We start from the raw sequence: 25,290 nt of genomic DNA, 5'->3' as shown, positions 1-25,290 counted from the left end.
GAAACACTCCTGACATCTTTGTATTCAGGAAGCAGAGGAAAGACCTTCCTAGGAAGTAGATTTTAGTTCATGCAGGGCCAGTCTATAGCTATATAGGGATAAAGATATTTTGTATTTTGTTTGTGCCATAGAGGAATGAACCAATACCTAAGCATGTTGGCATCTCTATTGTGGGAAATTTTAACCTGGAGAGAAGATTATAGGAAGTATGGTAGGTGACTTCAAGTGTTTTAAAGAGGTTTGTGGAGTTTGTGTTCTAAAATGTTCCAGAAGGCAAAGTAAGAATAAATGGGTGGTGAGCACAAGCTGGAATACTTTAGTTTAATGAAAAAAAGAACTTTCAACAAACAATTACAGCTGTCCTGCCATGAAATAAGCACCTTCAGTAATAGTAAAACTGCCTTGCATCAGCTCATGGTGATGTCATCCAAAAGATTTCAACTAAGACTGCAACATCAGACCCAGTCCACTTGAACTCAGAGAATCTATGATTCCATAAAAGTTTTTCCCATAAGCAAAACACAAGGAAGTTTGAATTCCATTTTTGGAGGAGAAAAATTTAATATATTTTATCTTATTATACATCTCCCCTAAATTACAAAGTCAATAGCTGCAAATATATTCTGCTACAGAGCTTTCTGTAAGAAATATCTCTATAAGAAAATACATCTCATTAACATTTCCTGTAAATAAATTACTTCAAATAATAATTTTTGAAGGGATGTACATAAGGAAAAAAATGCAGAAACCAGATTGCTATATAAGAAATGTTTGACTAAAATGTTCCATTTTCATGTTGCCAAGCTTATAGAAACCTGCTTGTTTACAGACTTTGGTTCTTGGATAGATTAGCTAATAAGTTTTAACGGACATGTGGGGAAAATGTAAATCTTAATCATACTTGTAAATGTATGTGGGAAGCTGAAATTCTTAATAGACATGCAGGCTCAGGTTGAGTTTCTACTGGGAGAACTTGAATGTGAGACTGCAACTGGGATTTAAGTAAAAGAAAATTAAGGAGTGACTTAAGGTCTATAAAAGAAAAGGTCAAAAGTAACAACTATAAGATAACTTTTTTGCTTTATGCTCTAGACATAATATTTAGAACTGAGTAAAGTAAAAAAGTAATAAAATGGATTCAAAGAATTTAGAACCTGTGGTTTCTATAGATTAGCAAAATGTCGATTTTACAAGTTATTCCATTTATACTTTTTTAATCTCAATGACTGCAGAAAACAGAAACTGTATCTTTGGCAAAGAAACAGCTGTTGCAGAGAGAGGCTGGTGCAGAAAAAATCAGATGGTGCCAGCCAGTTAGAAAGAAGCTTACCGAGGGCAATGGAAGCTTACTATATCCTACCTGCCTTGGAGTCCATTTAATGAGACCTCCTCATGTTAAGATTATTTTAGGACCTCAAAAATAGAAAATAAATATTTTGAGGACAAGTAGTTGTTAACTCACGCTGAACTCATCTGTGTAGTAAATATTGTGATAGCAAATCCCATGGAAAACTTCCATTTAGGTTGTGCAGCCTTGGACTTCAAATATGAAAAGTGAGTTTGTGCTTCAGACATACGATCTATGTGTTGCCAATACTTGACAACGTTTTCCCTATTTATTTCCTTGCTGTGCTTCAGTGCAGGACACATGTAGCTCTTTTATCAGCTTTACCCTACTGTACTGCAGAGTATGTAAAGAATAAATGTCCAATTCTATCAAAAATAGGAAATGCCAAAGCTTTACAAAATGTGATCTAGTAACTTTTATTTTGGGCATCTTAAAACTTTTACAATCTGAAAATTCTGCTCGGTGCTATTCACAAATAACGTGTATAATATGGAGAATAAAATGGGTAGGAATCACATACAATCAAGAGAGATGCAATTTAGATCCTTTAGAATCTGAATGGATTATTTTTGTCTTATTATACTGGTTCTTATTAATTATAAGTGAAATTAAAGTTTTGAAAAATGTAAATAAGCAGTGTGAGGAAAAACGAGTTTGTTTTTTTCTGAAGGACTAGACAAAAGACCTGTGATTATTTTGATATTATTTGGAAAATATCGACTGCTTTTTTTCTTATCATCTACGAAGGTCTTTAATTGAGTGGTAAGAAGTAGTGTTCCAAATTAAAAGGTGATTCTGTGTTGCAAATTAACTCTGCTCCACGCTTTCGTTTCCTATTTAACTCTTCTTTTCATGTTTTAGAGGAGTCTATTGTATGCCAGGATATATGGGGAGTATTTTGTTGTTAAAGTATAACTTTAAAGAGAAATATGGCTTTTAGGTTATTTTTATAGGCAATCAATCACCAATGTGAAGGAACCTGATCCTCTAGCACAACCTAAACTGCTGGAAAGTCACATGGTATTCGTTAGTAATTTCAGTTTTTTTTTTTTTTTGAGTCATAGCATTTTCACAAATGTATACATTATTTACATAAACAAGGTGCATGGTGGAAACACACTGATTGTACCACACTCGTCACCCTTTCTAATCTGCTCCATTTTCTTTCTCTTTCTGTGATCTATATTCTTATGACATTCCTCATTTTAGCCCTTCTGAAATCCAAATCCTGTTTTCCCCCATGCTGTACTGTATTAAATACACAGATTCACAGTCTGCTAGTGATGCTTTTCTTCCCTCAGAGGTGGTCATATTTTCTGGCACACGTGGAGTCTGGCTTTGGAGGAGTAGGTGGCATCTTTCCATACTTTACAAGAAAGGCCTTTTGCGCAGTCACACCGCTGGAAGATTTCCAGCCCGTGAGAGCCCTTCTTGCGTTGCTTGGTACAGACTTCTCCCTGATGGAGCACTGGTTTGCAGATTTTGGTCCAGAAGTGACGAGCACAGCAAAACCCTTCAATGCAGTCTGATGATCGTAGACAGGGGTCTCCTTCATGCCCTACGGAGATGATGACCAAAATATTTCACCATGACACTTTAGAAAAAAATCTTCTCCTTACTTTGGCATGGTGTGCTTTTAGATATTTCTCTGTTCTTTTTTTGTTTACTAGGTGAGTGAAAATAAGTAAACAGAATTGCTTTCAAATTAATTAATTTGGTATCTTCTTGGAAAGAGTAAACAACTGTGATTCAAGGAGAAGGCTGTAATTGTCTGGGACTCCTAGAGACCATGTATCGGTTAAAATCTAGCCAGGAACACAGAATCTCTGAGTATTCAAAAGAGAAGATATTTAATGCAGAGAACTGGTCACATAGGTAGTGAGTGGCAGGGCTAAGAAGTACCAGAGGATGGTAAAGCAACACAACAGGAAGCCACTACCACATTTAGTCTGGAGGATCCAAAGGAGCCGGTGGTATCTGAACGGGGCAAGGGTGGGAACTGGAATCCCAACAGGCCCACCTGGCAGGAGCTGAGGCCCCAACGAGGTACAGCTCTGCCAGAAACACTACCTGAGGCAGAGAGAATCTGTTGGCTTTTCCCTTCCTCTACCTCTCAGTCTCACCACAGGCAAACCCATGTGGTCGGAAGCCATCTGACGGGGAGCCCAGTAAATGAAGTCTATAAAAAGCTGAGATACAGAGTGGAGCAGAGCAAGGGCAGATAGCCCCAGGGTCAACCAAGAACCCATCATAAAAATGACGTAGGAGCACAAATCTGGGTATTTAATTCAGAAAAACAATCAAGTTAGCAAAGAACACCCACACATCACAGCTGCGTTGATGTTTAATCTTTATAAAAAAGTACTAGTCAACAAGATTCTTTGTAACCTGCCAGATTGTAAATACTTTAAACTTTTTAGGCCATGTGATCTGTGTCACAGCTCCTCATCCTGCTGTTGTATCATAAAAACCACCATAGATAAATATGCCTACGTGAATGGGCAAGTCTGTGTTACAATAAAACATTATTTACAAAAATGGCGGCAGGGGCTTCCCTGGTGGCGCAGTGGTTGAGAGTCCGCCTGCCGATGCAGGGGACGCGGGTTCGTGCCCCGGTCCAGGAGGGTCCCGCATGCCGCGGAGCGGCTGGGCCCGTGAGCCATGGCCGCTGAGCCTGCGCGTCTGGAGCCTGTGCTCCGCAGCGGGAGAGGCCACAACAGTGAGAGGCCCACGTACCGAAAAAAAAAAAAAAAATGGCGTAAGGACAGACTTGTCTCACAGGCCATAATGTGCCAAGCCTGTTCTAAAAGGTTAGCTGTCAGCCCAGATGTCACCAGTTCCACTGTGTGATGTGGATGCAACTCACTAGCTGAGTTGTATAAGATATATTATTGGCTGTCATCAGAAAATTCCACATATAATTAGATAAAAGCAATAAATTTGAAACTGTACTGTGACATAGATATCTGTCAGAATAAAGAAGGATACTCAGGTACTAACAAATGCATGTGAATTTGGTGGACTAGAAATAGGAGATGTGGATAAAGCACTTAGGCCTTCAGGGCGTGTAGACAAGGGATAATTGAAGAGGAATTGTCAGTCTCTTTGGCCCTATTGATTTGACCATTAGTATTCCAGGTTGGACTAATAGGTCAGATATTCTCTAGGATACTAGCTCGGCAGAAGGTGAAAATGTGGGGAAATGGTTTTGTGGTCAAGTAAGCCAGGGAAACACAATGTTTAAAAAAGTTAACCAGTTTTCCTCGTTGCTGGACTTCAGTATATCAATGTTAATTATAAAGTTCCAGAAATGGGGAGATACCTTATTCCAAAACTCTTGAACACAGGGCTCTTTCATTCACAGAACGTCTTGAAAGAATAGTGCTCCACAGAATACACTTACAAAAACTTCCTTTAAAAATATAGATATTTCAAAACAAAAAAAAATAGGTATTTCTATTTTTCAAAATTTTACTATTAGTAACTGGGTTCAATAATTTCATACTTTTAAATTTTACTATTAGTGATTAGGCTTCCCAAATATTTTGACACAAGGAAGGGCATTTTATGGGCATATGTAATCTCAATTATTTTTGGTAAATTGGTTTATGCGCAGTATATTATCTGGTTGTTAAGTGAAATACAATTTTTGAATCTGCAAAGATGAGAAAAAGACTCTAAATCTTAGTGATTTAATCATATGGCAGCAAACATTTTCCCATTTATTTTTTGGAATGCTTTATGCTTGAATATGGAAGAGAAATGCTTGTATAAAAGATTTATTCTAAACATCCTGTAAAAAGGCTGTTTAGAAAATGGCATGGTTAATTAGGGTACTGAAATTCTTGCAATATGTATTTTCTAACAATTTAAGATCTCTAAGAAACCTCTAGCATCCTCAAAATTAAGAATTAAGAAATTCAGTTAAAATCTTGCTATTAAAGTAACTTCCCAAAATTTTTTTTCAAGTTGCACACAAAACCAATGGAATTAATTATCGATATTTTTCTTTTACTTCATTATAAAACAAGAAAAAGTAAACATAGAGCTACAGATATCCCTACCTTTTATATGTGACATCTTAGTGTTTGTTCTTCCTAGATTCTGCCATCCCAAGTCGTGGTTTGAGTAGTGACCGTGGTTTCCATCTCTGTGCCGAGTGCCGTCCAGAGCTGGGATGTGAGCAGTTAAGATGCTCTCAGTGACGGGGATACAGATGCCTGGAGATGGTCAGGTAATTAGTTAGACTTATTCAATTCTCTAAAATGTGATTCTTACCCAAGTATTCTCCTGACGTGAGGTATGAAGCCATTTATCTATCATCTGTCTATTCATTCATCTATTCATTTATTTATATATTTGTCCAGACTGAGAATTGAATAGTATGGTCCTGAGCCAGGATTTCTTGATTTGAATCTTGCCACCCTCAAGACCAAGTGACCTTGGGCAAAAATAAGGATGAAAACAGAATTCATTTCACTAAATGACTGTGAATACATGTGAAGTGCTTAGAATAGTGACATAGTAAAGTATTAAATTATTATTAGCTCTTAATACCTTATAATTGTCTAATCAGACATCTGATCAGAAAAAGATCAAGGTTCCTTTTTCAATCAACAGTATAATCCTTGTCTACACTGTAAACACCTCTAATGGTATGAGGTCTTCCCTTCACCTCTTCTTGTCCAGGGTACTTCCAATAGGACTATGCCCAGAGGTCAGGAATAAGTATAGGATTATGAGCCTGATTATGTTGTTTTGTATGAATAAGTGTATGTTTCTGATCACCTTCTGCAATTATTTAATGGTTTTACCATGTGTTGTTGGTGGTTCTTCATTTTATCGTTAATGCTGAATTGTCTGCTTCTAAGCTCATTGAGATTGGGTGAAGGCCAGGGAATAGACTCCTGTGTCTCCTTTTGGAGGAACCAATCACTCCATCAGCATTTGTGCATGCCACGGGGTAGGGCCTTTAAAAGAAGACACCTTGGGGGCTTCCCTGGTGGCGCAGTGGTTGGGAGTCCACCTGCCGATGCAGGGGACACGGGTTCGTGCCCTGGTCTGGGAGGATCCCACGTGCCGTGGAGCGGCTGGGCCCGTGAGCCATGGCCGCTGAGCCTGTGCTCCGCAGCGGGAGAGGCCATAGCAGTGAGAGGCCCGCGTACAAAAAAAAAAAAAAAAAAAAAGAGGACACCTTGAGTATAAGAGTAAAAGTATGAAACTAGTATGGAAATGGAAAACAGATTCACAAGTGTATTGCTAAATCATAGCATGTTCCTTTCTTTGGTTCCTTTGCACATATTTGCTTAAGTGTTTAGTGGAATAGAACATCTAGCTATTTATATGCAACATTTCAATACGGCAAATCCTAGATCAGCATAGATTATAAATTATAGGAGATGGTCAGAGCCCAGGAAAACTAAGATTTGAGAGGGAATCCAGGTAATCTTATACATATCTAAACCCTGATCCCATTCCTGCCAATTCTGAAAGGCTCCTTACATTTCAGGAGTCTGACTAAGGAGAAGGCAGCCTAACTTGGTAGCCAGGCCTCCTACATGAAAGGAAAGAGGCCCTTCAACACTGAGCGAGACCTTTACCATTATTGCAGCGGGTGCCAGGACAACACATGCCATCTCTATGGCAGCGCTTCTTTTTCCTTCGACACACCATGCAGGCCGAAGATCCTTGGTGGGGACTGTGGCAGTATCTTCCAACTTCACATTCCTTATCACTGCTACAAGGGTAGGCCTGTCATGAAGTGGAACAACAACACCAAAAGCAAAGATTAGATCTTGTAACAAAAAGTTACTGCACCAAATCATGATGGAAAATAAATCACAATGTATCCCTCCTCAAAGGAAATATACCATTGTAATAATGTGCTCAGCAGAGATATTACATAGTAAGTTACTTAATTGAGGACTTTATAAATATTTACTGTTGATGGTGATGAAGATGAAGTTGGCACTATTCATATATTTTCATTGACACAAATTAGGGGTTAGGATTTAGACTTTATGTTGATTAGTAGAGCCCTAAAGAGTGACTCTGGGAGCTCAAAACCAGTTCTAAATGTTATATTGCCACTGATTTAAGGTGTAAATGAAACAGCCTAGCCACTCCATTTTTTATCCACTAAACTAGGATGAGGAGAAGGTTAAATAAAGCAACAAAGGGCTGTGGTAGCAGCTAAAACACATCTCCTGCCCAATTATGGAACAGATAGAGGAGCAAAGAGGGGAGATGCTTCTAAGAGTTTGAAGCAATGAACCTTTTGGCACAAAGAAATCAAGGAACAGCATCTTCATTCCAAACTCAGTGGTGAGCAGCAGCAGAGCTCTGAGTGGTCAGAGAGACGCTGAACTCCAATGACTGATACAACCTCATGTTCTCAGGAAACAAAACAGCAGGCTCTTAACACACAAAAACAGCCCTATGGTTTACTGTACCTTCAACTTATACAGAAAGGACTTCTGTTCCTACATTTCTCTACCAGGTTATATGTTCAGAAGGCTACTTAAGCAGTGTCATATATTATCTCAAAAACAAAAGAATATATATATATATATATATAAACACACAATCCAGTTATATACTCCTTGTCTCTTGCAAGTTACTGGAACACTTAAAATGTCCCTGTTTTCAGAGACTGAGAGTTGAGAAACTGAAATATCACATCAAACTTACAGTACTCAAATTTTGAGGCATGTTGACAGGGAAAATTATTTGTAAGTCCTTTTTTTTGTAGTTCATTTTTTTCCCTGCTTTTCAGAGTAATGCATTTTTTTAAAATTGAAAAAATATAAAAATAAAAAGCTATGTAGTTGTTTTTAAGCAAGCATAAATGATAGGACTATAAAACTATGGGATAAAATTTTTGTGACACTAAAATAAGTAGTGTGGTTTGAGCGCTTTACTTTTGAAATGAGGCTTGATGACCTCACCCCTGCATGCATTGCTTATTCCTTCCCTCCTCTCTCGTTCTCTCTCACTCTATTCCATCGCCTTTTCTCCCTGTGCCCTTCTCCTGCGTACGTGTGTATGCATTCTGCCCCCTGTGTTTTCCATTTAGATCTGTTCATCTTAGAAAGAGGAAATAAATACGAAGTTGATATGTGACTCTGAAAACTTTACACTGTTGTTCTATGAAAAAAATACACTTTTAGCATCATAACAATTTTCTGTTTACCCTCAGAAGAGAATAGAAAAACCTCTAACTTCAAACTGAAAGTGCTTTTGAAAAATTGCACAGTGGCAATGTTTGACGCCCGCATTATAACTGGAGCCAGATAAAGCTATAAAATTAATTTGAATACTATTGTCCCATTCTATAACTCCATTGTTAGACTTAAGAGGGACTCTGAATGAGGTTGAATTCAGAGTATTAGGCCATTTTCAAGAGTCCAAGACGGATGAAAACAAAACAAATGTCACTTCCCGACTTGCTACACTCTTTCCCCCTGAGTGCTTTACTGCCTTCATATTTAAACCCATTAATTTTAACTGAAATACAATTCACATGTTTCTGATTCATTTACATTTATTTCACCAAATTGTTTTGCAAGAAACATCTGATGTCTCACAAGTTTCTTTTCCTTCCTCAAAAATAGGACATGTTCTTTCAATGGAAGTAAACATACGCCACCTAAAACATCATGTGCAATTCAACTCAAACAATGACTCTTCAAGGGATTCTGAATATAGGATAATACTTGATTCCATTCCTAAAAAATAGCCTGTATGGTAGAAAGCAAGTTGTTTGCTAAAAGTAGCAGCTGATTTAAGCAGAAAATTGTGGAAGGCACATCATAGTCTTCCCATTCTCAGTTGTGGGAAATGGAACATATTGAAATGGGAAATACTTGAGATGGGAAATATTTGATGCTATTACAAAAAGTAATATGCACAATAGTACTTTGTGAATAGGATCACAGTAAAATTCTCACCAATTTTTAGAGGGAAGAGACAAAAAATATCAGGTAGTTTTATTATGTTCCAATAGATCTTTTAATTGGCTTGAAATATAAATGATATAGGCAGGAAAAGTATGCAGGACTTTTTTTTTAAATTGAAGGTTATTGTTAATGTGAACTTGTCCTTGGAATGGAATCCCAGAACATAATATTAAGAGGAGTGCTATGACAAAAAAAAAAAAATTTAATAATTGAAATGAAAGGTTATATTACACAGCTTTTAGTATGCTTATGGAACTCCGGGCTCCAAACAACAGCCTTTATATATGAATAAAATCAAGAATGGATGAGAAAAATTGATTGAAACAAGTTTAGGGAAAGCAAGTGATATTTCAGAAACATCTGAAATCAGTGTTCCCCCAGGATGGATCTAGTCAGCCATAAAGTTTCCCTTGGTGTAACCATTAGCAAGAAAATACAGAACAGGAGGAAATATGACTCTGACCCATTAATACCAATTCTCATGTTTTTAGCCTAATGCATTATTTTTTAGTAAAGAGTTTTCAACTCAAGTATGAAGTTCTGCAGCTTGCTATTGGGTTTTTCCTACATTAACCCTTTTAACATGTCTGGAAATGGTATCATATTAGGCGAGGGAGGGAGGGAGGGAGATTGGGAGAGAGAGACAGAAAGAAAAGCACATAGTTAAAGTAGTTATGGAGAATCCTGAAGAAGTGACCTGTGGCAATTAACAGACCACTGAAGGGAATTATATTCATTAATAAAAGTGTCATTAAGAAGCTTTCCCACGGAAAAATCCTTTCCCTTTACTTTGGCCTCCAAAGGTCCCATTTAATGATGATTTTTACATTTGAGTACCTTAGTCTTAAGTTTCCATTTAACAAAAATAATAATATGCTTCCCTGGTACTTATTTTATAAATGAATAAGACTGATTTTCTTAACCTGCTATGGAAATTATTAATAGCCAATTTTTATGGTTCTTCATTTACTTGAGTTTAGGAACAATGACAGTCTGTGTGGAAGACTGCAAATCAAGTGAAAGAATTAGGGAGAGACGTTATACATGCCCCTCCTGTACTAAAAGTTCCAAAACTGCATCAGAAATTTGGTTGCCTGAGCATCCAGGAATACTCGCCTTCATGCAGAATCATTCATGACTTAGCTTTAGTCACACTTAGGGGATAAATTCATTTGTGATATCTAATAATAGCAGATGATGGGCCATAAATTAAGAAAACATGAGAGCTGTCCATGATCAGGCCAACAAAACAGAGAAGTTTTTCCCAGCCCCCTTTCTAGGCTAAAAATACAGTTGTTCCCATAAATAGCAGTGCTAGTTATCATTACCACCATGACACGGACTAAAATAAGAGTGAACATATTGGACACAGCTTGAAAATAAGTCTGTCAGAAGGGAGAATTCCTTTTTTAGTATAAAGGATATTTTTGCTAATCTAGAACATTTATTTATTACAGTTTTAACAATGAAGTGAAGAGAGGTTAAGTAACTTCTGCAGATAAATCACATGTGCTCAGCAGCAGAACACTTGGGGATCAGAGCCCTGCCCTGGCTTTTAGGCCTCCTTGTAAGGTGTCGTGACTGAGAGCATTTAATAATGACTATTAATGCACACATAGAAAAGGTGTTTGAGTGGTGACCTATGTGCTGAATTTAGAGATTAGGAAAATAAACTTGGCCACTTCTCTTTCTAGAAGCCTCCAAATACCAACAGCATGTCCTACTGCAGCTGTTGGAAAAAACAGAATACTGGCGGAAAACACAAGACTGTAAACAACATCTTCCATTCCATTTTTGTGACAACAGTTTTCTGTCCACTTAAACTCAGTGTAATCAGAGTTATAAGCAAAATCCCATCATGCAAATAATGATAATTAAATAATATTCTAATGAAAAAATAAAATGTTACTGCATCTTATTTAAACTAATTGAGCCTTTTTTTTTTTTCAATTATTCTTAAACCTGCAGGGAGAAAAGGCCTGTTAAATCAAGACTTAGATTTAGGGCTGAATTTATTCTTATTTTCCAATTAATGCCCATCCCTTAGAACACCCCAGTGCAACAGTGAAGTGATTATGAAATGAGAAAAAGTGTTTCAGGTATCTCAGCAGCACTGACTGACTATTCAATAGACCTTTGGCCACAGCTAAAACCTTAGTTTAACTCCCAAGCTTTCAAAACAATGACATGTTCCTGTTTAATGATGGGGGGAATGAAGAAGAGAGAAACAACATAAAGTGTTCATGTCGGCTACCCACCCATTCGGATTCTTGCAAGACTGTCCTAGTTTTGTTGTTGTTGTTTTTAATTGGGACAATCCTTTGTCCCCTGTAAGCACTGTTTATAACAATCTCGGAAGTTTTCTGGAGGCAGAAAAACGTCATCAGCTGGGCAGGCAGAAGAAAGCCTGTAGGGGGACAACCCAGCTGTGGGAATGAAAAACATTTGAGGCAAGTGGACAGAGGGAGGTAGCAGCAAAGGGCTGGGGATTGGAACATGTCTGGGGTCTTAAACAGAGCACGGCAAAGGGTTGGCAATTACGTTTGGGAAACCAGATCACACTGGTGTCCTCTAGGTTCTTAAAGATTAATTTCCCTTGTCATGACATTCCACATGATAGATCTGTATTTCAGTGAGCATGCAAAATACGCTATCCTTTAAGGTGGTCATTTCAAACTCAAACCCTAACATTTCAACTGCAGGAGGTGCAGGGAAATATAACTCAATCTGGCTCATGTGCAGTTGTACACTTCTTGCCAAAGGCTATGCAATTTGATCTTTTCCTTTGTCCACAGTTACCTCTAGGGGATAGGGGTTTACTAGATGCATCTTTGAGGATTCCTGAACCTAAGGCCAGGAGAATTGAGCTATTTTTAATTTGAGAGGAAATTTTCAGATATTTCATGGTGTTCTGGATCTGTGCCATAGGTTCTTAGGGTGGCTGCTTGGGTATTCATTCAGTATTCAATAATTATTTATTCAGCTTTTATTTATTGAACACCAGCTATGATCCAGACACTAACAACTATGTTCTGTGATCTACAAATGTTTTGCCTGCATTACCCCTAAACTAATTTTGAAAAACATGTATCATTGCATTTGACATGTAAAATGTTTCAGCATAAGTTTAAGTTTGTTTTATTAATACGATATATAACATTAAACATTTTATAAGGTGAAGTTCACAGTAATTTTTCATGATTCAGTAAAATATTGATCAATGCAGCCTGATCCTAAAATAAATCACAACATATTTACCAATAGATGAGATTCTTCCTTGAACAAGTTAGTCTTAGAAGACATTCAGTTAAATTTTAAAATGCACAAGTCATAACAACTATTTTGAATGTTCTATATCCAGAACTTTCCAACTGGGGCCAAGATTCACTTTTTAAAAATTAGTAATAAGAGAAGGATATTTAAAGTGATGAAAAGGAAAAACCTACAACCAAGAATATTCTATCCAGTAAGGCTCTCCTTCAGATTCAATGAAGAAATCAAAAGCTTTACAGATAAGCAAAAGCAAAGAGAATTCAGCACCACCAAACCAGCTTTACAACAAATGCTAAAGAAACCTCTCTAGGTGGGGAAAAAAAAAAAAAGAGGCCACAACTAGAAACAAGAAAATCACAAATGGGAAAGCTCACCAGTAAAGGCAAACATACAGTAAAAGTAGGAAATCATCCACATACAAGTATGATATCAAAACCAGCAACCATGAGAAGAGGAGAGCACAAATGCAGGAAATGGGAAATGGATTTGAAATTAAGAGACCAGCAACTTAAAACAACCTTGTATATATAGAGAGACTGCTATATCAAAACCTCATGGGAACTTCAAACCAAAAAACTACAACAGATACACACACAAAAAAGAACAAGCACTCCAAACACAACACTAGAGATAGTCATCGAATCACAAGAGAACAAAAGAGGAAGGGAAGAAAAAAGACCTACAAAGACAAATCCAAAACAATTTAAAAAATGGCAGTAAGAACATACATATCGATCATTACCTTAAATGTAAATGAATTAAATGCTCCAACCAAAAAACGTAGACTGGCTGAATGGATACAAAAACAAGACCTGTATATATGCTGTCTACAAGAGACCCATTTCAGATCTAGGGACACATACAGACTGAAAGTGAGGGGATGGAAAAAGGTATTCCATGCAAATGGGAATCAAAAGAAATCTGGAGTAGCAATACTCATATCAGAAAAAATAGACTAAAATAAAGACTGTTACAAGGGACAAGGAAGGATACTACATAATGATCAAGGGTCAATCCAAGAAGAAGATAAGAGAAGGAAAGAAAGTGCCTTTGTACATTTAGGATGCCCTGATCAACCATTAAGAATATCTTTGTTAAAACCAATATTCCAAATTCTATTTTAGTTTTACATCCAAAAGTGGATTTTATACCTCTGGCTAATGCAATATATCAAGATTTGGAATGCGTGACGGTTTTTCTTTTTTTCCCACATAAAATAGCAAAAGACTTATTGTAAACACAGGCATATTCCAGACAATTATAAGAAAAAGAACCACGGAAGTTAAGGATCTGGAAATTGATTCCCTAAAACAATTCATGCTGTGCACACCGTGGAAAACCTTTGAATACCTTTTATACATATTCATTTCAAGGCTAAGTTTGTTAGACATTTGATTTTTTGATATAAAAGTTCAAAATTGAGAGAATTTCTACTAATACTGCCTGGATTATAAATTAGGAATGATAGATTTCTGCCAGGGGTTCATTAACCTCCCCAATGTATTCAGAAAGCCTCATTTAAATCCTAAGAAACAATAATTCTGTGAAATAAAGGCAGGGTCCTCTCCAACTTTAGTTGCTTCACCCTGTTCTCTGTATGTCATTAAGCAGAAAAGAGATTCCAGGGAATTCTCTACTTTGAACATAGACCATATTCTCAACTGTAACATGTCCATTACTGCTGTTGATCAAGGGGTGAATGGGAAGAGGAACCCTTCCCATATGATCTCAGCACCTAGAGAAATCTAAACAGTACATGGCTTTTTATTTTTGCTTGTTTTTGACCATTCTGCCCTCATTTGGAATATATAGGACAGAACACTTCTATCCCATATTCAAAAAGCATTTCTAGAATGCTTTGGCAGCAGTGGTTGGAGCCCTTTATACTCCGCATATAATTATGAAGCCCTTTATAATTCTGCAATTGGTTCAGTATAACTGTCCTAACCAAAACAGAGGAAGAAACTACACAATTTTACATTTTCTTTTAAATCCAGAATTGAATGTCTATAATACAGAATTTTCATTGTAGCCTTAAAATTTGTTTGACCTCATGACCTGCAGCAAGGTAACATGGTCGGTAGAAATTTGGAGTTATATTGCAGTTTGAATTACACCTTCACAGTTAATTTGTTATACAGTTACTTAGCTGAGTCTCTGTTTCCTCCTTGATAAAATGGGTATAATACTACCTTCAGCAGCGTTTCCCTTACCTAATCTTAAAAATCTCATGAGGTGTCTTTAAAAACTACTTATTCACAGACTCCTCATAGAGACTAATTCTGTACGACTGGATGTGGTCCAGAAATCTATATTTTTTAATGAATACTGTCCTGGTGATTATATGATAAGGTAAGATAGGGAAACACTGCTTTATAGAATTGTTGCAAAGATTAAAGATGCTCTTATACATTTGTTATACAGACAGTGTCTGGTCTACATGAGATATGAACTCCGTCCGCAGTACCTCCCAGATAGATATGGGTCTAAGGGGGGAATTGGTTCCCTAACATCAATATGAGTCTAAGAGACTCACTGACAACAACTGTTTTCCAGGCAGGTTCATCTTCACTCCTAGTACTTAGCCACTGTGTTTAGGGGTGGGCTTGAGGATTTCTAAAACAAATAAAAAAGTAAAGTAACACATACCAAACACACTAGTGCACTTTGGGAGAAACACAGTGTAGACTCATAGCTGTCAACACACCCATTAGTGCTGGCTTGTTTCATATCCTCATGTGGTGTACACCTGTGTCGTGCTGGCAATGCACAGCTTTGCAGTTTTCTTTGCATCATGTATCCTGTTGGTCTTTACAAAACAAGTACTCTTCCTCCCTGTGTGAAGTATGATAAACAGATGATGTATGATTTTATTATTTTCTATCCTTTGTATAGCATGAAATTTTCCCTTCCAATGAAAAGCACATTGAAAATTCAAATACTGATGCACAGGTAGATATGAAAACTTAACATACTTTCTTATTGCTGTTTAGAAGACCTTCTTCATGATTATAGAGTAGGTCGATGTTGGTAAAGATTTCTGTGCCCAAACGTAAACACTTGTGAATTTGAAATGTTTCATGAGTTGGAGTAAGTTTTCACTTATAATATCTTGGGTTTAGAAATGAGAACATGAGAACTCCATGAAGATGTGTGTGTCGTGTGTGTGTGCGTGGGTGGAACACACCGACACAGAGGCTCGACTGTACTAGGCCATTTCACCTAAGGGACTTGAGCATCCTTGAATTTTGGCAACAGTGGGGGTTCCTGGAACCAATTCCCTGTGGACACCGAGGGACAACTTTAATATTATGAAATTGAAAGTGAAATTTCTTATTACTTGCTAATTTTATGCCTCATGGTTTTCATATTAGGAAGGCTTGGAAGAACTTGGGTTTCCTGGAGAGAGGGCTTCTTGCAAGTGTATCAAGAATACACATTGAAGTTTCATGATTAAAAATTCTCTTTTGTTTTATAAATGTCATCTTATTAGCAGAATAAGACCATCAAGGCAACATTCAAACGATACACACACACACACACACACACACACACACAAACAATCCATTGTTCCAACAGTTATTTAATTGAGCTAATGTTTATTGTTTTGGCTGATTTCATTTAGTATAAAATGTACAAACTTCATGCTTCTCTAATCTCATTCAATTCTCTTTTACTTCTTCTAAGAATTAGGCTAGACTAATAGACAAATGGCCTCTCACCATATTCTAATCTGATTTTTGAGGAAACAATTGATGGAAGCTGATAAAATTGAAAATATTGCTCTTTTATAGTTGGGAAGATGGAAAAAAGCACAGCAAAATATAGCCCTCAATATTCATTTGCAGTGAAAAAAACTCAATTTCTGTTTAAGAAAGAACTACTTTAAGTCCTGTGTAAATATTGCTTGAGAATATAAAATGTACCATTTAAATTTACAATCATAAATAAGAAAGCAGGCAGCACTTTATCCTCTAGGTGTGCTGGGAGGAGAAGCAAACATTTGAGATGAAGCGCGGTCCCAAAAGATCACCCAGAAGGTTGGAGCAAGAGGTTTACGCAATAGCAACAGCCACAGAGATTGAATCGAAACCTAAGAAACCTTTTGATTAAAAAAAGTAGGGCGAAGAGGTGGTTCACAGCTCTAACACAGAACTCTGCCTAAGTAACTCAATCTGTTTCTGCCTTTGCCATTTGGAGGAAAATAAACAGTAAGTCCATGAAGAGTCATGGACTAGAATCATTATATTACACACTCCTGAGATATAGAGGGACAAGAGGCAAGTTATATGTGCAACAGGATGAAGCACTTCAACTCCTGAACTTTGACTCCTTTTTTTTGTTGTTGTTCGGTACGTGGGCCTCTCACTGCTGTGGCCTCTCCCATTGTGGAGCACAGGCTCCGGATGCGCAGGCTCAGTGGCCATGGCTCACGGGCCCAGCCGCTCCACGGCATGTGGGATCTTCCCGGACCGGGGCACAAACCCGTGTCCCCTGCATCGGCAGGCGGACTCTCAACCACTGCACCACCAGGGAAGCCCCCAACTCCTGATCTTTGGATGAGTTACTAAGAGATAAGTTTGTGTAAGTTACTAAGCTTGTCTGTTAGTTACCAAGAGAAAGGAATAGGAGTTATCTCATATAATCAGTTATTTTACCATCCTTACTCTTTCCCATTTTCCAGTTTGATTCCTTCCCTAGGTATTTTAAGCTGATATTTATATAACCTGTAAAATAGGTAGGGACCTATGCTACATGCCTTTGTTTCATTTTTATTTATTTGGAATGTTCAGTTGATAAGGCAGATCTCACATAGGAGTTCTTCATGCAAAGAGCACTCTGAGTACACCTATGTTGTCATTTCTGGGTTCCAAAGATCCGGACAATGTTTGAGAGAGTTTGAATCAGTCTCAGAGTCTCTAACATAATCATAGGTTTAAAGCATCCAGGGGAATTATTGCCTGACTTCCTGACAGATGAAATTACAATATCCAAGGCTACTCATTTATTTCAGGTATTCACAAGACGATTGGGTTGAAAAGTCCCAACTTGGAGAGTATTTTTATTTTTAGTGTCAGATAATAGCAATTATATGACCATATGTTGTTTATTAAAATAAAACATTCTTCCAAAAAATAGTCAATATCTTGATACACATGTGGTCTTATTTCTCAGCCTCCTGCCCCCATGAACAAATTTAAATTCTTATTGTGTAGAAGGAGGAAGGGACGGTCAGCACATAAGGACAAAGAAAATTTACTTCTAGTGAACAATATGGCATAGAGAAAGACATCACTCATTGGCTTATAATCTACTTCTATCAAAAAATTCTATTTAAGTGCTTTGCTAGAGGATTGGAAAGGAAGGAAATTAAGAGCCAGATGACAGATACGTTGGTTTGTGTGACCTTGGTATTCAAATCTCAGCCTCAGAAATGTGGTTCATTTAGGATGATATATTCAACGTGTTAATAATCTCAAAGAAAACACATAGAAGACATCGGTCCCCCACACGACCCACATCTCTGTATACCTGCTTGCTGTGGTGACCAGGACACTCTCAAAAGTGTAAGAGAGGTCAGATGATTTGTTACTAGATGAAAAAAAATGAAATCATGTCTCAGGGCTTAAGTCACTTCATCCCATTGGTCCCTCCAGACCCTGTAAAGAGTATGCTCCTCTGTATTTCTGCTACTCCTTTTCTTGGCCCTTGTTCATTACTAAGGATCCCCAGATGTACTGGCATTGGACTCTTTTTAACACCTCTGTGTCTGGCCTCACATTCCAGCAGAATTTTCAGCAAATATGGGGCTTTAAAATGTGAGATGTGGGAGGGAGAGTAGGAAAGAAGTGGAGTGCAGCTAAGAAAGCAGGGATCACCCCAGGGATTGGGGTAGATATGTCCTGCCTCAACACAACTCAAGTGCTATTTTGGTCAAAAGGAAGTCTAGGCAAACAAATGAAACAAAATTCATCAGCCAAGTTGTTAATAAAGTTTTTAATACAACTTTACTAGAGTCAATCTGAAATCCTATACTTTTTTCAGTTTTTTTTTCCCTCACATCCAGCAGTAAAGTGTTTCTGGAACTATGTTTGGGATGCTATCTGAAATCTATCCCATTTGTTTTTGTTTGTTCTAACCAAAGAAGACAATTTTTTAGCAATAAAGATGAGCAGAAAATATTTTTGTTCTTAGCATGGCATATGACCCCTATCTACCCTCCCAGCCAGCACTGCATTATATATTCCAGTGATAGGTGCTGCTTGCACATCCCTTAGTTAGCCACACACCCTCACGTCTATGGATCTGCAAATATTTTTCCTCTGCCACAAATACCTTTCCTCCATTCACTTCATCATCAGAATAATTCCAACTCATTCAGAGATTATATCAAATAACTTCACTTTTTGGAAACCTTCTGGGCTAGCTCCTCACTCCTAGCTGATTTGGATGTCCAATTTAACCTGCATTCTGCTAACACCTCATGCTGTTTGTCCCATGATACAGATCATGTTCTGTTAAATTCTTCCTCTGCCTTCTTTATACTCTCTGATTATGGAAACCATCTTTCACGTCTATATTCTCCAATGGTCATGTGGAATAAGTTAGCATTCCACATTTTGTCCAGTAATGAATTAATGAATGAGATATTGTTGCAACAGTGGTTTGAAATTTGTACCATTGGTTTGATAAAAATGCTCATATAAGTACCCATCAGCAGATGGTAAAAAGAAAGAACTTGAAAATCAAGAGATGATTTTGTATATATTTTGAAATAGATTTTTAAAAATCAGCTAAGTCCTACATAAATCATTTGTAACCTGTAACTGTTTAACTTAGGACGCCATATGTGTTTAAAAAAAGAAAGAAAATTGATTGATGAGTAATTTTCCAACCAGCAACTTGGCTGCAAATATTTCATGTTGAGCCTCAGATTCACATTTTCAAGTGCTATCATCAGCTCCTTTACATTACAGTCCTATAACTGATGATACTTTTCACATATAAATTATCTAAAGTGAAAAGCAGGCTCTTTATATCTAAGTGGTATTGATGGTCTCTGCCACAGCAATAATGCTGTCCTAGCAGCCATTCATAGTAATGACTCTGTATTTCGTCTCTTTCCTAATTGTCCTCAGGAAATTGTTTAAACCTCTTGGTGGGTGGGATCTATGACACTGGGTGCTTCTGAGGAGCAGATGAACCTGTTGACATTCCACCCTAAATACTTCTTTCTAAATTTTCTTTGTCTTTGTCTCTCAATATTTTTCTTATTGGAGGTCATATCTGATAGTGTTCCTAGTTAACCTCCACCACTATGAGATATTTTTGTAGAGAAGCAAAAAGGTGAACAACTAATGATGGTTTCCTTTAAACATCCTAAAGGTATGTAGGTGGAATACTAAAGGGATTCAATTTCTTGATACACCTTAGTCACTGCAGTATAACAACCAGCACAAAACAACTAATGCTTTCCAAATGCTCACCCCATGGAATGCCACCACCAAAACATTTATTTAATGTCTAACTTGTTTATGATCTTAAACAAATTGAGTTAAACAAGGTTCTCACCATGTTAAATTAGTTAAATCTCATTGGCATGTCAGTTTTTACCCCAAAATGTGGAAAGCATGTCTATGTTATGAACCAAATTCATTTCAAATCATGTCTACAATTCTTACACACACCTAACAACTCCCCTCATTATGCCCACACATCAGAATTTTGGGGACACCCATACGTTTTTCAGGCCCTGCTCCCAAGTTTAAGAACTTAGAGCTAATTTGCAAAGAACTTATTCAGCTTAAACTAGGTTCATATTTGGTATTTGTAGAAAGATTCTATGAGCCTATTGCATGCGCAAAAAGGAAAAAAATAAGAACTCTACCCTCTAGGTCAAATTTCCTAAGTGAAATGTTTGTTATATGTTTTGAGTCCAAGCAGAGATGTCACTGTGTGTTTGAAAAGGTTAAGTCTCTATAAGACTCCTGTACAGTTTAGCTGCACAGTCTAGAGACTAGAGTGATTGGATTCCCTTGTTCTGTAGGAAAAGGAAAGACACAGCCACACCTGGGCACAGCAAGTATCAGATAGGATGGATTACAGTCTGACTATAACATTTCCCGGGTTTAAATGAGATCACCAGAACTTTATTCACACAAACAAATCAAGTTGTTTCCACATTAACATTGGATGAAGTGATTTTTATTACAAAACCCAGCACTCGCCAGGCTCTTTTCTGAGGGTGGATCAAAAGCATAAGGATCTGGTCATGTACTGCTTTTCATCTCCTCTGCTTGAGCACAGCACTGACTAATACACACTGATCAAATTCTGCCTACGATTTTAAACAGGACGTTTTGGAAAAGCCAAGAACGAGCTCTTGAAATAATACTGTTTATCCCATAGTAACGAGAATTGGAGCTGTACTTTTATAAATGGTACACTGAAAGCTGTTTACAACTTGCAAATGATGATTCCAAGAAACATCAGGATGCCTTTCTTATACTTAGACATTAATAAATAACAGCAAATTTGCTAAAAAGTCCAGTCCTGCTTTTTGGGAACCTTCCAAAAAGAAATCACAGTTCTTTAAAACACAGTTTCATAGAATGAATCAGTTAAAAGAGTAATCAGCCAGTTACTGACTATATAATAATAATTATTATTAATATTTAACAGTAACTATGCATAGAGCTATTTGTCTTCAAAGAAGTGAATTTCTTAAGTATTAACAAATTAACTCTCTCTGTCACAACTGCCAACATGTGTTTGGAGAGCTCTACAGAGAAGTTCATTTAACATCTATACATCTTGTCCTCGTAATGTCTGCAGGAGGTCTTTCCATTGTTAGATAAACATGTTTGGATGTACAGAGATGGGGTAATAATACACACCCATGTCCTGCTGTCTGGCTGGTTCAATGCCAAGTTCTCAACAATACCCAATCACAGGCAAAAAATGTATTTCCAGTGATAGAGCAGGATGGTTTTCACTGAGGACAGACTTTGTCGAAAATAACACAAAAATTGGGAATTTGGGTGCATAACCTGGGCGTGGTGAGGATGAGTTCAGTACTCTCCACATAACCTCAGCCCAGCCGTAGATCCTTAAATTCACCATCTCACCAGCCAAAAAGACTCCTCCTGCTAACAGATGCCACAGTTGCTAGAGCTTCTCTACAAACTGCACGTATTTTCATGAGACCCTGAAAATAACAGGCTCCTGGAAACTACCGATATTTTGCAGATGTGCTTTTTACAAAATGATTTCACAATTTGCCTAAGCACTTTATCGATGTGTCACTTTACAGACAAATAAAGACCAAGCACTGGTCTTCATTACAGATTACAAATTTCAATTGTAATCACTTTTCCTTGATAATTTCCAAAATTGTAAACATTTAAGAATTCTACTTATTGGATATTTAATGATATTAAGGAATTATTGTTAACTCTAAGTTTTGATAATATTAATAGTATTGCAGTTATTTTTCTAAAGTTCTTTTCTCTTAAAGAAACAACTCCTCAACAAAATACTAGCAAACAAAATCCAACAATACATTGAAAGGATCATACACCATGATCAAGTGGGGTTTATCCCAGGGATGCAAGGACTCTTTAATATCTGTAAACCAATCAGTGTGATACACCACATTAACAAACTGAAGAATAAAAACCATATGATCATCTCAATAGATGCAGAAAAAGCTTTTGACAAAATTCAACACCCATTTATGGTAAAAGCTCTCCAGAAAGTGGGCATAAGAGGGAACCTACCTCAACATAATAAAGGCCATATATGACAAATCCACAGATGACATCATTCTCAATGGTGAAAAGCTGAAAGCATTTCCTCTAAGATCAGGAATAAAACAAGGATATCCGCTCTTGCCACTTTTATCCAACATAGTTTTGGAAGTCCTAGCCATGGCAATCAGAGAAGAAAGAGAAATAAAAGGAATACAAATTGGAAAAGAAGAAGTAAAACTGTCACTGTTTGCAGATGGCTTGATACTATACATAGAAAATCCTAAAGATGCCACAGAAAACTACTAGAGCTAATCAATTAATTCAGTAAAGTTGCAGAATACAAATTAATACACAGAAATCTGTTGCATTTGTATACACTAACAATGAGAGATAAGAAAGAGAAATTAAGGAAACAGTCCCATTTACCATTGTATGAAAAAGAATAAAATACCTGGGCATAAACCTACTAAGGAGGCAAAAGACCTGTATTCTGAAAACTGTGAGATGATGAAAGAAATCGAAGATGCCACAAACAGATGCAAAGATATACCATGGTCTTGGATTGGAAGAATCAATATTGTCAAAATGACTAAACTACCCAAGGCAATCTACAGATTCAATGCAATCCCTATCAAATTACCAATGGCATTTTTGACAGAACTAGAACAAAACATTTTAAAATTTGTATGGAAACATAAAAGACCCTGAATAGCCAAAGCAATCCTGAGAAAGAAAAACAGAATGGAGGAATCAGACTCCCTGACTTCAGGCTATACTACAAAGCTACAGTCATCAAAGAAGTATGGCACTGGCACAGAAACAGAAATAAAGATCAATGGAACAGGATAGAAAGCCCAGAAATAAACCCACACACCTATGGTCAATTAATCTATGACAAAAGAGGCAAAAATATACAATGGAGAAAAGACAGTCTCTTCAATAAGTGGTGCTGGGAAAACTGGACAGTTACATGTAAAAGAATGAAATTAGAACATTCTCTAACACCATACACAAAAATAAACTCAAAATGGATTAAAGACCTAAATATGAGGCTGGACACTATAAAACTCTTAGCAGAAAACATAGGCAGAACACACTTTGACACAAATTGCAGCAATATCATTTTGGATCCACCTCCTAGAGTAGTGAAGAGGAAAACAAAAATTTTAAAAATGAGACCTAATTAAACTTAAAAGGTTTTACATGGCAAAGGAAACCATAAACAAAACAAAAAGACAACCCACAAAATGGAAGAAAATATTTGCAAACAAAGTGATAGACAAGGGATTAATCTCCAAAATATACTAACAGCTCATGCAGCTCTATATCAAAAAAGCAAACAACCCAAGCAAAAAATGGGGAGAAAACCTAAATAGACATTTCTCCAAAGAAGACATACAGATGGCCAAAAGGCACATGAAAAGATGCTCAACATCACTAATTATTAGAGAAATGCAAATCAAAACTACAGTGAGATATCACCTCATACCAGTCAGAATGGTCATCATCAAAAAGGCTACAAACAATAAATGCTGGAGAGAGTGTGGAGAAATGGGACCCCCCTACACTGTTGGTGGGAATGTAAATTGGTACAACCACTATGGAGAACAGTGTGGAGGTTCCTTAAAAAGCTAAAAATAGAACTACCATATGATCCAGCAATCCCACTCCTGGGTGTATATCCAAAGAAAACCATAATTCGAAAAGATACATGCACCCCAATGTTCATTGCAGCGGTATTTACAATAGCTAAGACATGGAAGCAAACTAAATGTCCATCGACAGAGGAATGGATAAAGAAGGTGGTACATATATGTACAATGGAATATTACTCAGTCATAAAAAAGAATGAAATAATGCCATTTGCAGCAACATGGATGGACCTAGAGATTATCATACTGAGTGAAATAAGTCAGACAAAGACAAATATCATGATATCACTTATATGTGGAATCTAAAAGAAAAATGATATAAATGAACTTATTTACAAAACAGAAATAGACTTAAAGACTTTGAAAACAAACTTATGGTTACCAAAGGGGAAACATGGGGGGAGGGTAAATTAGGAGGTTGGGATTAACATATACATCCTACTGTATATAAAATAGATAATCAACAAGGACCTACTATATAGCACAGGGAACTCTACTCAATATTCTATAATAACCTATATGGGAAAAGAATCTAAAATAGAATAGAGGGACTTCCCTGGTGGTCCAGTGGTTAAGACTTCACACTCCCAGTGCAGGGGGCTTGGGTTCGATCCCTGGTTAAGGAACTAGATCCCGCGTGTCGCAACTAAAAAGATTCCACATGCTGCAACAAAGACCCGGCAAAGCCAAATAAAGAAACACTTAAAAAAAAGAAAGAAAGAAATATGTGTATGTATAACTGAATCAGTTGTACACTTGAAACACAATATTGTAAATCAACTATACTCCAATATACAATAAAAATTAAAGTTTAAAAAAGAAACAACTGAAATACTTGTGGATGAAATAACATGCTATGTAAGATTTATTTTAAAATGCTCTGCAGAAAGTGAGGATGAGTTGTAGTATGTGGATGAAGCAAGGTTAGCCATGAGTTAAAAATTGTTTAATCTATGGGATGGGCACATGGGGGTTCACTCGTACTATTCTCTCTACTTTCACGTATGTATAAAAATTTCCGTGAAAAGAACACTAAAGAATTCCTGCAACGTAGGCAGAACTCTAAAACTAATCTTTAAGGAGCAGCCAACTACAAACGTAATCTGAAATCACTTGGTTCCACACAAAAAGCACAGGCAGCATCTTGACAACATGGAATCAATTTTTTTTCCTTCTCCTGATTCCATCCTCGCCTTGGAGAAGCTGAAAAGGCCACCTCGGATAAGACTGCATCAGGCTGACAAGACCTCTGATAATGTGAGTAAATTTATGAGCTTCTGTAAACTGGATTATTCACAATCTACCAT

General features: G+C 37.0%; 1 protein-coding gene and 1 long non-coding RNA gene across 2 annotated transcripts in view; one reads left to right on the top strand and one right to left on the bottom strand.

Moving 5' to 3' along the window:
* Nucleotides 1-295: 295 nt before the first annotated feature.
* Nucleotides 296-25,290, bottom strand: part of DKK2 (dickkopf WNT signaling pathway inhibitor 2) — a 102,236-nt gene continuing 77,241 nt past the window's right edge. The window contains exons 2-4 of the mRNA XM_067735393.1: nt 6,949-7,099; nt 5,413-5,568; nt 296-2,906 (exon numbers count right to left, since the gene is read on the bottom strand). Of these exons, the coding sequence (XP_067591494.1) occupies nt 2,656-2,906; nt 5,413-5,568; nt 6,949-7,099 (558 nt within the window). The 3' untranslated portion in view covers nt 296-2,655. The remainder of the gene's footprint in view (nt 2,907-5,412; nt 5,569-6,948; nt 7,100-25,290) is intronic.
* The window catches only part of LOC137223516 (uncharacterized), a 42,533-nt gene continuing 22,681 nt past the window's right edge, over nt 5,439-25,290 (top strand). Inside the window, exon 1 of the long non-coding RNA XR_010942904.1 lies at nt 5,439-5,582. This is a non-coding gene — a long non-coding RNA (uncharacterized lncRNA). The remainder of the gene's footprint in view (nt 5,583-25,290) is intronic.

This window comes from Pseudorca crassidens, chromosome 4 (genome assembly GCF_039906515.1).
Source record: "Pseudorca crassidens isolate mPseCra1 chromosome 4, mPseCra1.hap1, whole genome shotgun sequence".
In the NCBI taxonomy this organism is placed as follows: domain Eukaryota; kingdom Metazoa; phylum Chordata; class Mammalia; order Artiodactyla; family Delphinidae; genus Pseudorca; species Pseudorca crassidens.
Note: the sequence above shows the minus strand (reverse complement) of the source record. Positions and strands in the feature narration are given on the sequence as shown.